The sequence below is a fragment of the Emydura macquarii genome, unplaced genomic scaffold (genome assembly GCF_026122565.2).
Source record: "Emydura macquarii macquarii isolate MOO-44397 ecotype Brisbane River unplaced genomic scaffold, CSIRO-AGI_Emac_v2 contig_1390, whole genome shotgun sequence".
In the NCBI taxonomy this organism is placed as follows: Eukaryota; Metazoa; Chordata; order Testudines; family Chelidae; genus Emydura; species Emydura macquarii.
Window position 1 is genome coordinate 19,293,118 of NW_027131527.1, and position 15,882 is coordinate 19,308,999.

At 44.5% G+C, this 15,882-nt stretch overlaps 1 protein-coding gene across 2 annotated transcripts in view; it reads left to right on the forward strand.

The window, feature by feature from the left end:
• The first annotated feature begins 3,431 nt into the window (after positions 1-3,431).
• Positions 3,432-15,882, forward strand: part of MINPP1 (multiple inositol-polyphosphate phosphatase 1) — a 45,272-nt gene continuing 32,821 nt past the window's right edge. Inside the window, exons 1-4 of one of the 2 annotated variants that reach the window (XM_067552778.1) lie at positions 3,432-4,373; positions 4,497-4,569; positions 5,279-5,481; positions 7,273-7,370. In XM_067552778.1, coding sequence (XP_067408879.1) covers positions 3,758-4,373; positions 4,497-4,569; positions 5,279-5,481; positions 7,273-7,370 — 990 coding nt within the window. In that variant the 5' untranslated portion in view covers positions 3,432-3,757. The remainder of the gene's footprint in view (positions 4,374-4,496; positions 4,570-5,278; positions 5,482-7,272; positions 7,371-15,882) is intronic. The other variant, XM_067552776.1, reaches the window with a different exon arrangement.

Here is a 15,882-nt window from a genome sequence, read left to right on the forward strand (position 1 = left end):
CTAGACTTGGCCCATTTGTAAGTACACTGATCACATGCTTATGAATACTTGCTTACTGAATTGGTATAGTGACTGCTTATTCTTTAGGCTCTTCTGTAATGCTTTAGACCTTCTGGAATATTCTCACACTGTATGCATTCCATAACAGCCCTTCTGGATTGTCCCCACACTCTAAACACGCTGGGACATTCTTGGGCTCCAGCCCTCATCTTCTATTTGGGAATTTTTCTATGTCCAAACATTCTGCAGTGTCCCAAAGTATCCCCCCTGATTCTGAAATGTGTCTGTCTCCACTGTAGAACATTCACACACATTTTGCCCCCTCCCCATATTCTGGAACAACCTTGTGCTTCCCTGCATTTTAGAATACTCTAGGCATCTCGCTACATGTTGGTATGCCCCTGTACACCTGCTGTGATTTACCAAGCTACAGTCCAGACCAGTGGGGGGGGAATGTCATCTCTGCCCTACAACCTTGGATGCCTTAAAATGCCTTGCTGAAGTAGCTCCCAGCTGGGCTGCTTACAAGGACCCTTCCAGCATACAAGCCACACCCTGAGTGTTCGTGTCTAAGTGTAGCCTGACAGCCACTCTTCAGATCATCCTGCAGTATAATCTAGGCTGATGAAAACCAGATGTAACCCACCACACCCCCAGTCTCAGATATGGTCTATGCTGCCCAGTCCTCTATTAGACAGTACAGATATTTTAAATCTATTACTCCCTGGCGGGACTAACATACCATTTTATTACCTCATAGTTATTCAGCCACTTTGATTTAAGCACACTGGATTGGAAAAGACAGTAGAACAAGTTTATTAACTATAAAGAGATGGATTTTAAGTGAATACAAGTAACAAGGCATAAAAGTCAGATATAGTTACAAGGAAAATAAAGAAAACATTAACACCTAATTTAACAAACTATATTAGAGTCAAACAAAGTGCTCACCACAGGCTTTCAGTAGTCTTACCAACCAAACTCTGTAGGTCAAAACCCCTCCCCCTAGAATCCAACAACTACTTCCTTTTTCTCTTCAGGTGCCATAAATGCAATAAGTAGGTTGAGGGAGTACCTTAGAGTGTGTTTATTTCTCCTTTTATAGTTTCAATCTCCCTCCTGGAACACATTTCTAGCTGGGTACTAGGAAACAAAGAGTCTATGGGGAAGGAAGTTCCCTGCTGGCTTTTTCTCACCTGTTTGAGCTTTCTTTGTTGTCCTCCCTGCTTAATTACTCTGTTTCATCTTAAATGCAAATTAAGCAGTGCACACATTCCTTTGTTTAGAACAGACTTGTTTGCCAACTTCTGTTTGGGCAGGGCTACAGAGTTTGGAACGTGTTAATAACATCATACAGGGGAATTTTATAACTTCACATAAAATATGTGTGTCAACATTGTATCAGGACAATATTGACCAGCAAATTATGAGTTTTCAAAAGATACCTTACAAGCCATATTTTGTACAAAGATTAGTATAATAGTGTATAGGGTGTGGACACAGGGGTATAGTCTATCACACCTGCATTCTGGGAAATTTCTTTAACTCTTACGTAGTTTGGCCTGTGGCCTCCAGAGGAGACTGTGAGGATAGCATGCATACTGAGGGGCGTGCCAGGGAATGTGGAGAACAGGAAGAGAGTGAAGAAGGGCAAGTGGCTGACTGAGTTGATGAACCAGAACAAGGGGTTGCCAAGAGACAGAATGAGTGGAGTAGAAGACTGTGAGAAGAAAAGAAGGGGGAAATGGGGGCAAAAATTAGGTACCTATTGTGATATCTGGGAAAGAGTGGGCCTAGACCCACCTAAAGCTAAATACCCACCCCCTCAACCCTGTGGGAGGAATCACTGAGCCCAAATGACTTCTTGGGACAACAAATGAGAAAATGGGGACAGGAGTAAGAGTCAAAGGTTAAAAATCAGGGATCTAGAAGGCTACACTGAACAGAGAACCCTGTACAGTGCACACTACTCCTCAAAGGTGTCTAAGAAATCAGGGACACTACCCAGAGAAACTCTGCTTGGAGGTATGACTGGATGAGGAACCAGAACTAGGCCCCCCACTTTCAAGGCCCCAACCCCCACACCATTCAGCTTCCTCCTGCTGGTTTTGTAGATGGTCATCTTGGCTAGTGCCAGGAGGAGTTGAGGAGAAGGTTTTGTGACTTTGTGAAACCATGGATAGGGTGTGAGAGAATAAATAAGTGAGGGGCAAAGTACAGCCAGAACCTCATTTAGTGGCTCTGGAGGAGCTGGAAGAGGGGCTGCAGCCTGATGCACTCTACACTGCTGTGCACCAGGGTCTCCTTCCTGCTGCAGAATGGACAGGTGTCAGGATTCCTTGAATAGTGCTAGATACACACCTGTGCTCCTGACTCCATGAAGGTGCTGCTAGCTAACATCCCCAATGACCATGGAACCAGAGTAGAGTAAAGACTGCCCCACCAGAGCTCCCTGACCTCTGCAGATGAACCAAGTCCCACCACTTGAAGTCATCACAGGATATGAAGGCAAGGAAGTGGATGGTATGCAGCATGAGTGTGTACAGATGTTGTCTAGGTGCAGTTTGTAGATGGACTGGCTGGATGGCATTCAGCTGACTCAGGTGGCGTTGGGTGTAGTCAGGAAGGCTCGTAGGGCAGGGGCCCAACAATGAGCTCCAGAAGGCCAAATGAGGCGTGCTTGAGAAAAGGGAGAGAAGCACTTGCTGCCCTCATCTCCTGGAACATGCTATGGGGAAAGCGCAAAGTGGACAACCCCATGTATTGGCTAAGCACCATGGGGTCCACCCAATCAGTCAGACCATAGTCCAGGAGGTCTCTGATCCTCGTGACATGAGCCAGGGTCATCCTCTGTTGCACCAAACAGTTGTACCTCCAGCACCTATGGGCTGTATAGCAGGGGTTTTACAAGGAGGTCCTCCCCTTTGGCAGTCACTATAGACCTGGTCCCTGAAACCAGTTTCTTGGTCCAGAGGAGGCCCTGACAGAAGACAGGCAGCTCAGAGAAGTCTTTGGGAGGGTAAAAGAGCTGCCTGTCATTCACAATGAAAGTAAGACACATGGAAGGAGAATGGAATAGAAGCACAAACTGGAGATGAGGGATGGAAGTGTAGGGAGACAGGTGCTGGTGAAGGGAAATGGAGAGGGTAAATGGCATCCTTTTCCAAGCAGCCAGTGAGGACTCCTGCTTTTTGGCTGGTTGAATTTTGAACGTGACAGGATCAAACACAAGTGGGGGGCGGGAGACTTTCCACAGAAGATGGAATAAAGTCACCCTCCTGGCTAGTTTATTTATTTATTTAGGATCGCTTGATTTTTCAGCTAATCCCACGATGGGGGGGGGGAGGATGACAGAGGGGTTATGAAAAGCGGGGGCAGGCAGTTATAGTCCCCTCCGCTCCCCACTATCTAGCAAACCCAGGCAACGGGCATCATCCCCGAGGGCAGCCTGGCTTCGCTGCTCTAAGCAGCAGCACGGGGGCGGGACCCTTGTTTCCAGGTGCCCAGGTCCCCGGAGAACCCGTGACCATCCCACCGCAAGGCAGCGGCCTGGCTCAGATAGCAGCGGGCGGCTGAACCCCCGGAAGGCGGCGGCGGCCAGGAGGAGGCCGGGCCAGGGCGGAGCGTAATACCGGCTTCCCTTCCCGGCCCCGTTGCAGACCCCGCCCCGCTACCAAGCCCGGCCCGAAGGCCCAGGCAGTGGAAGGAGGCTCAGGCTCCCTCGTGTCTGTGCAGAGCCGCTGCCCCCGACCGCCCTATGGCGAGCTGCTGCCGCGGCCCCCTGCCGGGGCGCCCCTCGCTGCCGCTGCTCCTGTTGCTGCTCCGCGTCTCTCTGGCGCAGGAGGCGGCTGCCACGTCTCTGAGCGGCTATTTCGGGACCAAGTCCCGGTACGAGGAGGTGAATCAGCACCTACTGAGCGACCCGCTCTCCCTCGGGCTCCCGGAGCCGGGGTACCTGCTGCCCTCCGCCGCTTGCGCCCCGCTGCAGCTCCGGGCCCTCATCCGCCACGGCACACGCTTCCCCACCGAGAAGCAGATCCGCAAGCTGGGCCAGCTGCACCGCCTGCTGCGGAGCCAGGAGCGGCCCTGCCCCGCCGCGCAGCAGCTCGCCCGTTGGGACATGTGGTACCAGCCGGACATGGACGGGAGGCTGGCGCCCAAGGGCCGCCTCGACATGGAGCAGCTGGCCCGGCGCCTGGCCGCCCGCTTCCCCGGCCTGCTGTCCCCGCAGCGCCGCTTCGCCTTCGCCAGCAGCTCTAAGCACCGCTGCGTGGAGAGCAGCGCCGCCTTCCGCAAGGGGCTCCAGCTGGCCCTGTACGGGCAGCCTCCGGCCAGAGGTAACGGAGCGGGAAAGGCCAGCCTAGGCACCCCCAGCGCACACTGGAGGTTGGGACCCTGCCTGGGCCGGGTCGGGCCTGACCTGACTTGGGTGCCCCAGCACACACTGCTGGGGCGGGTAAGTTGGGACCCGGCCTGGCCTGCCTGGGTGTCCTCAGCACATGGCACTGAGGTAGATAGGTTGGGACCCTGTCCGGGACTGGCCTGGGTGTCCCCAGCGCACACCACTGGGGGGCGGAGGGGGTAAAGTAGGACCCTACCTGGGAATGGTTTTGATTCTCCTAGCGCCCACACTGATGTAGGTTGGGGGAGACCCTGCCTGGGACTCACCTTGGTGCCCCAAGACACAAGTGGAGCGTGGAATGCAGACACAGACCGAACCTTCTCTTTCTCTCTCTTCTCTCCCCCCATGTCCCCATTTTCTCCCTCCACCCAAACACACAAGGAGAGGAGAGTAAAACCCGCAGCTGCATAAAAGTCTTTTCCAGGGCCACTGCCTTTGTCTCTCCAATGCCTTCTCCAGCCCTAAAGACCTGTGATAAAATTGGTTTAGCAAAGTGTAGTAGCAGTAGGTAAAGAGGAAAATGTTTCCTGTATAGGGTAGATACCTTAGGAATAGTTTGGTTAGCGTGTCTCTTAATATAGTCTCTCTGCTTATCAGCGAAAGCAGTGTTAGAGCCCTGCTTGAAATACATACAATTGAAGCTAACATAGCTTCTTTTTCTCTTATTGAGGACAGGGTTTAAGTCTAATATAATGTCAGAATTAAGAAGTTAACTATAATCTTTGTAATATTTTGTTTTTGTTTATAAACAAAAGTACCTGACAGGTTGCTTCCAGTCCCCAGACCAACTTTTGTAAACTCTGGCAGGGAATTCTTTAAATTATCTGCTACATTTTTGTGTGTTGTTGGGTTTTTCCATTAAGAATTATTTTTCCTCTCAGACATCGAGAATGAGGAGACTGAGATTAATGACAAATTAATGAGGTTTTTTGATCATTGTGAGAAGTTTGTGACCTGTGTAGAAGAGAATGCTACAGCTATGTACCAAGTGGATGCCTTCAAGCAGGGTCCTGAGATGAAAAGAGTTTTGGAAAAAATTGCGGCTACCTTGTGTATACCAGTGCGTGATTTAAATGCAGGTAGTGTATTTATTCTGCTTTTTGATTCTCTAACTTGCGTAAATGTTGTTTTCTAGGATCTTCAGATAGTTATGAAGAACAAATAGTTTATAATGCTCTTTATAGGCCTTTGGCAAGATTAGTGAAGACAACACGTTGTATCACTAATTGATAGGAACAGTTTTTAAAAATTACTTCATTTACTGAAGCCAAAGTGGGTTATGTACCCTCACTTAAATGTTATAAAACAAAGTTACAGACAACCAGTTTTAACAGTTTAATCGAGAAACCCTTCTGAGAGAGGGGCCAAAGATACAAAGGAACCCAAAATTCTGGATTACTTTTAAGGAAAAAAGTATAGTTTACAAAAAAAATCGGTGAGGTCATTTTAGTTTTACCAAATCAGTTAAAAATTCTAGTTTTATTCTACTTTAGTTGTGTTAACTAAAATTTCTTAAATACAGTATTGTAATAATCCATATTCATTATTAGTGAATAGTCAGAGCACCTAATATAGAAAATCCCTTCCCATTTAGCCTACAGATAATATTAACTTGATACAAATGTTCTATCTGTATTACCCAAAATTTTCTTCTCTTTGAAGTCAGAGCGCATTATCTAAACTAAAACTGATATAAAGTGGTAGATATTTTTTTGTTTTCCACATTGAAACTCTCCTGTATTAAATTCCATCTTCTATATTAAGTTTTATAGAAACTCATATTTTAGGATGTAGTAACAAAATACACAAGTTGCCTTTGCTGCTACTGAACTAACAGAAGTACTCGTAAACCTCTTATCTTCGGCTCAGTTGCAGGTGGACAAGTAATTGCTGAAATAAGAATGATTAGAGTAGCTGGTAATGCTTTGTCCCTTTTTAATTGAGAATTTTGTGCAAGTCCATGAGGTCATTCATAGAGAATGTAAGAAATTACTATAAATTTGTAAGTTATAGTTTTTTTGTTCTACCTGAAACTTGAAAGGAATTGAGTTGGACTTGCTGTCTTAAATCAGAAAAGTCGTGCATCTCTTCTTGCCATCTAGTAGCCCAAATAACAAGGGAGTAAACATAGCCTTATTTCTATAGCTTGTAATCATTGTCTATTGCATAATAATAACACATACCAGTAGATGTAAATCACTAAACACATGATGGTTACGCACATGTCCTTGCCCTGTGAAAGGCTTACAATCTAAGGCTTTGATCATGTAAACATTTGAGTCGTCCCATAATGCAAAATTGGAGCCTTAGTATATATCAGGGGTGGCCAGATTTACTGACTCTGTAAGCCACATACAACAATCTTCAGAAGTTTGAGAGCTGGGGTGTGCCTGCCAGGCCTTACGGTTTCAGCCCTGTATGTCTACTGAAGCCCCGAGCCCCAGCAGGTACCTCCCACGGGGCAGAAGCCTCGAGGCCCCCCTCCCTGCAGTGCTGAAGCCCTGGCAGGCGCGCCCCGTTGTCAGAAGCCCTGAGCCCTCGCAGGTGGCTCCCGTGAGGCAAAAGCCTCTAGCCCCACCATCCTGCCATGGGGCTGAAGCCTCAAACTCCCCACCCTAGTCTGGTAGGTGGAGAATGGGGGTGGTGGTGTAGAAGGTTCCGTGAGCGGCACTTTAATTGTAAAAGAGCCACATGTGGCTCCCACCTCCCAAACCACAGTTTGGCCACCCCTGGTATATATCGTGTGCTTGGGCTCTGGGTGGGATGTTGTTTTATATTCATAATAATAGGAGGGTGATGGTGAGAGTGGGTTGTGGAGAGCAAATAAACTTAATTGTCATTTGTCACTTTTTTGTCCTTTTTTATTACAGATTTGGTTCAAGTTGCTTTTTTTACCTGTTCATTTGAGTTAGCTATTAAAAACGTGAATTCTCCCTGGTGCTCACTCTTCAATGAAGATGATGCCAAGGTAGGTGTTGCTTGTAATTCGTGTGGTGACATTAACTTTGAGAAAAGTTGTTTTGTTCAGTTGTGCATATTTATGTAAACAGTTTGTTATATGGATATTCTTAGGGAAAAAAACTTCAGTTTATTGCTTCATTCAAATATAAGGCTGCAATATTAAATAAATTACATGATTTACTACACTTATGAAAAGCAAATCTGAGCATGAATTAGAACATAATGTAACAGAAATGTCACTTAACCCAGAAGAATGGGTAAGTCATTTAGACTTTCAAAAGGGAAATGCTTTTCCCTTCTCCTTTGTCTATTAGGCTTCACCATGCCTGACAAAAAAAAATCCTCTCAGATGCTTGTCTTGCTTGTCTCTTTTTATATTGGGGAGGGGGACAAAATGAAAAGGTGAAAATTGAAGTTGAATATATATAATTTACTCTTGAAATTATGAAACAATACCTCAGAAAATCCGTGACAGCAACTTAGAGCAGCCTTCTTAATAGAAAAGTTCTGTGCACTGAATGTCGCAGGGATCCTGTGGAAAAATGTGCCATCGTGCAGTTAAAGACGTGATTTCACACAAGGGAGCAGAATTAAGTCTGCATGGGCAACCGTAATTTTGGCATTTGCCTACTTTTGCATGCTTGACTTTGTAACCTTAATATTTGTTTAATGTAATTCATATTAAAAAAGGAAATTTTGGAAAAACCCCAACAAATTCCATCATGAAGAACCATATTGACTCCTACGTGATTGATCATCAACATAAGAACCTCTAGATTCACAGCAAAGACATCTGCTACTTGAGCTAATGGAGTAACTGATAGCAGTGGTAGATTTGTCTACATGGGCTGTCTGCTTGAGCGAGATGAGGCATGTTTTACCAGTGGGTTTCCCAGCTGCTTTCTGAAAGAAGAATGGTGAGACTCAGGAATCATGAATTCTATTCAGGTTCTGAGTGAAGAGTCCTCTAGTGGTTAGACCCTTCTGCCCTAGTCCCCTCCAGCTTGTCCCTATCTTTCTTTCCCTCTCCCCCAAGACCTACCTTGGTTCTTTGTCCCAGTCTTGTCCCTTTGCGTTCCCATCCTCCTCACTGCTTGGATGCCAGCAGGCGGAGCATTGAGAGCACAGCAAAGACTGTCTCCCTGCTGTCAATTTCTGTGCCTAATGCCGTAAGGTCTGCTGGCGGCTGGGAAGAGCAATTGCAGGGAAAGTCCTGCTGAGCATCTTCAGCCCTGGGATGGAGAGTGCCTACTACAGATCAAATATTTGGAGAATTTTGTTGCCAAACTTTAACAAGTCTCTACTAAGCATGGGTGACTTGAGATTTTCAGAGGCTTATCACTTGGCCAAATTTGGTCAGAATTTCATGGGGATGGTAGACAATAAATCCGTGACACAAGTCCCTGCTCCAAATTCTACAGGCGCTAGAACTGCTCAATAAGACATGGTAAAATTTTTAACGTGGGCAAAGTGACATTTTCCCCTAACCTTGTTAGAGAAAGGGCTCAAGTACTATTCCTGATATTTTTTTCCGAACAAATTCAGCCCAAAGCAGACTCTTGGTATGGAAAATTTCAGCTCAGATAGTTAGCTTGACAAAGTTAATGCAAAGTGTCAAGGCAACTTTAGCTGTAGGTGCCACTACCTGCATTATAATCAGTTGACAAATAGCACCTATCAGCTTAGGTGCTGGACACTGTTAGTTAAAAATTAGTCATTTGGTCACCAGAATGATGTATTTAACCCAAGCTTCAGAAATAATGATTTTAACTTCTTCACTTTCCATCTTAACTTCTTCTAAAGATAGACTAATAGCCTTCTTCCTAAAAAGAAAAGTTAAATTTCCTCATGTAAGAAAATGGGAGAAAGATAGATGAGTTCTGCAAGAGATCTTAAAAGATGACTCATTAGAGTACTCAACTACAACTCTTCACTAATTTCAAAGATCTTTTGGGGGGAAGGTAGGCTGTGTGTGCCAATGATCTCTTCTTAGCTGTTGAAACATTTGTTTGCATCTTCTTATAATTGAAGTAAGTAAATAACTGTAAGCTCTTTGGGGCCAAGATACTTTCTCAATGTTAAGTGGTTACAGTGGTATTTCTTAAGCAAAAACATATCCTCTGATCTTCACAAGAATTGCCTCTCAGTTCCTGGCTACACGGGACTATTGAAACAGTGCTGTGACTCTGGCCTGTAGCAAAGGAGAAGGCTGCTCACTGAGAGCTGCCATCTGATGTTCTGCTTCCCAACTGCTGCTGTCTCTAAACTTGAACTTACTTCTGTTTGCTTTTGAATTTAAATAATATTTATTTAAATTTCTAAGCAATTTTTCTAAGGAAAGTTACTACTGATATACATACAAACTGGTTAATTTAGTCTCATCATTTTTAGTTTCCTGTTAATGACTACTAGTCTTTTTCCTCTTAGCTGCTTCAGTGTGAATGTCTTCCGTGATGTCAAAAGAAGACGCTAGAAAAGTCTAAAAATCTTAGTCAAATCTCAAGAAGTGCACATCCTGTGGAGTCCTGATGCAAGGGCATGGGTGACGCTTACCCTGTCTACATTAAAGGATCAGAAATCAGAGAGGAAATGTCTGATTAAGTAAAAACCATGTCTACTTAAAGGGTATTTCCTACAAATCTGGAGTTTTGAGTGGAGGTTTTAAAGGTTTTAAAATAGGCTTGCCAAAAGATGTAGGTTTAATCTAGGGTTCAGGTCTCTCTGCACACACACAAGTATAAAGGTCTCAAAATATTCTGGCTGTCAGGTGTGTACTGTCTTTCCCTGTAAAATCTTCTGGAAACTTTACAGAACCAGGTAAGGTCAGTGAGTCCAAGTTTAAAGGAAGAGCTGAATGTAGGTTTAAATGGCTGTCTTTCTTTCTTTTCTTCCTCTAAGACAGGTATACTTTTTTGTTTGGGGTCTTGGCTATTTTTGAGAGTATGATAGTGGTATTGTTCTAGATCTGCAGTCCTGAAAGAAGGAAGAAAAAGTAAACAAACAAAAAGCCAAACAAAAAACACACAGAGTAAATATTTGTGAGCTTGTGGCCTTTAAGGCCCAGCACTTGTCAGGAGATCGGAGTTCCACTCTTGACCCAGCAACATACTTTTTTGACTTTCAGCTTGTCTCTCTCCTCCTGAGTTTCCTCACTGGTAAATTAGGGTTAATATAGTTGCCTAGCTCAGAAGATTGTTGAGTTAACTATTGTTTATAATGCACACTGAGATCTTTTGATGGAAAGTGCTAAAGTATGTTATTCACTCTGCCACAGAAAAATGTGAGATTGGAATGGGAAGAGCCCAATACAGGGAGATAAGCATGCCTCCCAATGTTTTCTTCATGTGACTCCATATATACCACGAATTCCTATACTTCCATCCCCTCTATTTAGGTTCTTCATACTACAGATGTATACAGGAAAGCTCACTGGTAACTGATGCTGCCTGAAAAGTTTTGGTCTAATCAGACAGTGAAATTCGCAGTACATCCATTTCCTCATGAGGATTCAGTACTGTAGGATAATTCAGATCTACTCATTAGAGGAAAAAGAACTGAGATAATTCTCTATCCCTGTCACATGTACTGTCATATGTCCCTGTCATATGATACTCCTAAGACATTTGAGGAGTTATAGCAAGAATATAACTCCATCCCCCTCCCAAAACAAAATAAGGTTTGGCAATATCTGCAGGTTACACCAGTACTCTGTGGAATCTGCACTGTTTGTCTGTTGGTCTTTGGGTGGATATTCAAGATTTTGGTTTTGACCTATAAAGACCTAAATGGCTTGGGAGCTTCCTGTGATACTGCTGCAGCAATGATCAGCTGAGATGCTTAAGCTGGAGCCCCTTAGTTATAATATGGGGGAATTGCTTCTAGTACATATTCTGTAAGGGGCCCTGGTCTTTGGAATTCACTTTCTTATTCTCCCAGTCCAGAGTAGCCTGAACTGGTTGACCATCAGAGCATGCCATTTTAATCAGGCATTGGGGTTAGGGCAGAAGAAGAAAGGGAGAGTCTCTGTAGATTAGAGGCTTTGCTTCAATTGAATGGCTTGTTTTGTTTTTGTTTAGTCTTATTGATTGTCCCATGTTTCATTTTAAAACAGGTGATTTTCATTGAGGTCAGGGCACCTAGGGCTATTTAGAGAGACACCTTTGTTTCTAGAAATTGAAATACATAAATCATGACTTGGTCTAACCTGACATTGACTATGTTCTTTGTCACTCTGACTACCCAGCTACTGAGGGACAGGAATAAGCTTTAAGGCCCCTGCATTCGATAATCAATATGCTTCTGGCAGACATAAAGCTCTCTCTAGCTAAGTCAACAGCTAGAGACTGGAGAAGATAGTGCTTCAGGTATAAGAATGAGGATTGAAACTGATCAAGGTGAAGATGCCCAACATCTTAGGTTTGTTGACCTGTTGTTGTAATGCTTGGTACTTAATAGTGCCTTTTCTGAGGCTTCCAAAGCACTTTACAAAGATTCGAAGCTTTATAACACAATGGGGCATCCCTTGGATTAAGCATTACCAAAGTACACTTGGCATTTATGGGATATCTCAGATTCAGTGAAGTCAACAAGTTGACTTTTCATCCTCTCCTTTAGGCTTTCAGAGATGTAAAGATATTGTACCCTCCTAAGATCAGGTATCAACTGTGGAATTTGGAGACTCATGCCCAGCGCTAAATTTGGTGCACAATACATTAAGTGCACCAGCACAAAGATGTAGAAGTAATATTTGGTTGCTTGAGACTGCTGTGATATGAGGACAAGGTTTTTTTTGAAGAGGTGGAGGACCACTTTATAGCTATTTTTGCATCTTGTTTTTTGGTCATTTACCTTGATCCATTCCCCAATGGTGGCTATAGCTTGGAATGTCAGTGTGTGACAGAAATGTTCTGGGGATTTGTTTAGACAACTATGATGACTTGGATTTCTGCTCCTGAGGGAATTCTGTGCCAAAAAAATAAAAATTCTGCTTACAATATTTTAAAATTCTGCATGTTTTACTTGTTGTCAAATGTGATGGCACTGCTCCCAGCATGGCAGTGGGAAACACAGGCCACTTGCTGCGTGGATGTGGGAGATCACCCTGCAGCGCCCCCTCCCTCTTTCCCTTCCCTCCGGGACATGGACTCGGCAGTGAGGCTGCACTTGACCCTGACACAGTGCAAGGGCCTGCCCCATCCTTGGGCTCTGTCCCTCCACACCAGGCACACCAAGATAGCAAATGAGAGGAACAGTCTCGCATGCATGCCAAGCCCTGGCTCCCAGTCCTGGTGTGGGGCAGACAGGCTCAGCCCAGTAGGATCCAAGTGTGGAGGGGCTAGTGTGGAGGTATCCAGGTGTGGGGTAGGAGGGTTCTGTATGGGGCAATCTGGATATGGGTAGATCAGTGGGGGCGGGAAGCTTCATGCACCGGGACTAATGGGGTGGGGGTGGGGTTCCAGGTGTTGAGGGAGTGGGGCTTGGTGGCGGGGGGTCCAGGTGCAGCTGGTTAGGGCTTGTTGGGGTGGGGGTTTGAATGTGGGGAGGCTCAGTGAGGAATGGTCTGGGTGCAAGGGTGGGGGTCCAGGTATAGGGGGCTCAGTGGGGGGGTTCTGGGTGTGGGGGGTTGAGAGTCCAGTGAGGGAGTTTGGGTTTGGGAGGGGAGGCCTAGATGCACAGGGGTTGGGTGGACAGGGGAGCAGCTCCCTGTACAGTGATCACCTCCCCCCAACAGGGGCAGGAAGGTAGGGTGTGCAGAGCTTCCTGCAGCAGCCAGGGGAGGTTTCTGGAGGTGAGTCTGACCCCGACCTGGCTGCAGGGGAAGAAGTCCCTCCCCAACCCAGCTGGGACTAGCAGCTGAGCGTGGCACGGGGTAGGAGCCACTAGCCCGTCCCCCACAGTGATTTACCTCTGCTCCAGGCACCTGAAACAACATGTCCGCACTGCTTGGGCAGGGTGCATGACCACTCTTGCTGCTTCCACATCAGAAGTCATTTTTCTGCATGGAAGCAAAGAAATCTATGGGGACATGAATTCTGTGTGCGCGCAGTGGCTCAGAATTCCCCCAAAAGTATGTCAGTGGTTCAGTCACTTCTAAAAGTTGGTCAGAGATGGGGTGCATATCACTGAGGTATCTGCCATTGCATCATCCTTGATGAAGTGCTGTGTACCATCTGGCCTTGGAATAAAAATCAATTTTGGTCAATTGAAAAGAATCCTGTTTGTGTGAGCTTATAAACAAGGTGTAGAGCAATTCAGAAGCATCAGTACACTGATAAGTAGCTGTGTAATTTTTTTCCTATGGACCCTGGAAGTTGGTCTCTGCCTGGAGAAGTGTTTGAACAATATCACTGGCAGGATGTGTCTGAGTTACCTTGTCCTCGTCCTTTCGGATATAGAAGTCATGCCATTGGGTAGATGTTATTGATGGGAAGGTCACTCCTTTATGACTCTACTTAACTGGATTTAATCAGAAGTAATGTGCTAGACTAAGGATCTTACCACTTTTGACCAAGACTTTTCCATGGAAAAACAGGTGAGGTACAAGTATTTTTTTTCCATTGTACAGTTGGCACAGCCTGTCCCATTATTTTCTAATTATGGTCTTACATATACACACACCCTTATAATTATCGCATTACAGGACTTCAATGGCTTGCAGCTTATTTAGAGTACAGCAATATATTTATTTAGGAGTGATGTATATTTATTGCACCTGTTGTGTATAGGTGTTTCCACAGTGGTCTTTTTCTGAAAATTTAACTTTTGACAAGATGCAAGAGGTGGCAGACAAACCAAGGAAGAGGCAGGCTTAAGAGGAGCAGAGCACAGGCTTGACTGTAAGATGATGCAGTTTCTTGTGAATATATACACATAGAATCATAGAAGTACAGAGCTGGAGGGGTCTCAAGAAGTTTTCAAATTCAGCCCCCTGCACTGTGGCAGAACCAAGTAAACTTAAACCATCCCTGATTGGTGTTTGTCCAACCTGTTAAAAACCTCAATGTTGGGGATTTCACAACCTCCCTCCGAAGTCTAGTCCAGATCTTAACTACCCTTATAGTTAGCAAGTTTTTCCTAATATCTAATCTAAATCTCCCTTGATTAAGCCCATTATTTCTTGTCCTACCTTCAGTGGAGGTAGAAAACAGTTGATCACCGTCTGTTATAACAGCCCTTAACATACTGGAAGACTGTTACCAGGTCCCTTCTCAGTCTTTTTTTTCCCCAAGACTAAATATGCCTGGTAGGGTGTGTGGTTTTTTTTTTTTTTTTTAAAACCTTTCCTCACAGGTCAGGTTTTCTAAACCTTATATCATTTTTGTTGCTTACCTCTGGACTCTCTCTCCAGTTTGTCCACATCTTTTCTAAACTGTGGTGCCCGGAATTAGACACTGTACTTCAGCTGAGACCTCACCACTGCCAGTAAAGTTGGACAGTCACCGCCCATGTCTCACAAATGGTACTGCTGTTAATACACCCCAGTATAATATTAGCCTTGCTCACAGCTGCATCACAGTGTTGACTTGTATTCAATTTGTGATTCACTATAACCCCCAGATCATTTTCAGCAGTACTACCACTTAACCAATTATTCCCTAATTTGTAGTTGTGCATTTGATTTTTTCCTTCCTAAGTGAAGTAGTTTGAATTTGTCTTTATTGAATTTCATCTTGTTGAATTCAGACCAATTCTCCAGTTTGTCAAGGTCATTTTGAATTTTAAACCCGACTTCCCAAGTGCTTGCAACACCACCTAGCTTGGTGTCATCTGCAAACTTTATGAGCATACTCTCTACTCCATTATCCAAGTCATTAATGAAAATTTTGCATAGGACTGGACCCTGTGGGATCCCAGTAGATATGCTCTTCTAGTTTGACAGCAAACCATTGATAACTACACTTTCAGTATGGTCTTTCAACCAATTGTGCACCTGCCTTATAGCAACTTCATTTTGATCAAATTTCCCAGTTTACTTATGAGAATGTCATGTGGGACTATGTCAGAAGCCCTGTTTAAATCAAGATATATCATGTCTAAAGATTCCTTCCCATCCGTTAGGCCAGTAATATTGGCTAACTTAGATTGGGTTAGCATGACCTGGATTTGTAAAGAGAATGTTGGCTCTTCCTTATAACCCTATTACCCTTCAGGTGCTTACAAATTGATTGTTTAATTATTTGTTCCAGTATCTTTGCTTGTATTGAAGTTAGGCTGACTGGTCTGTAATTCCCTGGTTCCTCTTTGTTCCCCTTTTCAAAGGTAAGTATATATTTGCCCTTCTCCAGTCTTGTTAGACCTCGCCTGTTGCCTATGAGTTTTCAGAGATGATTGCTTCATCTAGTTCCTTAAGTATGCTAGGATGAATTTTATCAGGCCCTGCTGATCTGAATACATCTAACTTACCTAAATATTCTTTAACCTGTTCTTTCCTGATTTCCATTTGCATTCATTTCCCCTTGTTGTTAATATTACTTGTGTTGAGTATCTGGTTTCCCTTAACCTTTTTAGTGAAGATTAAA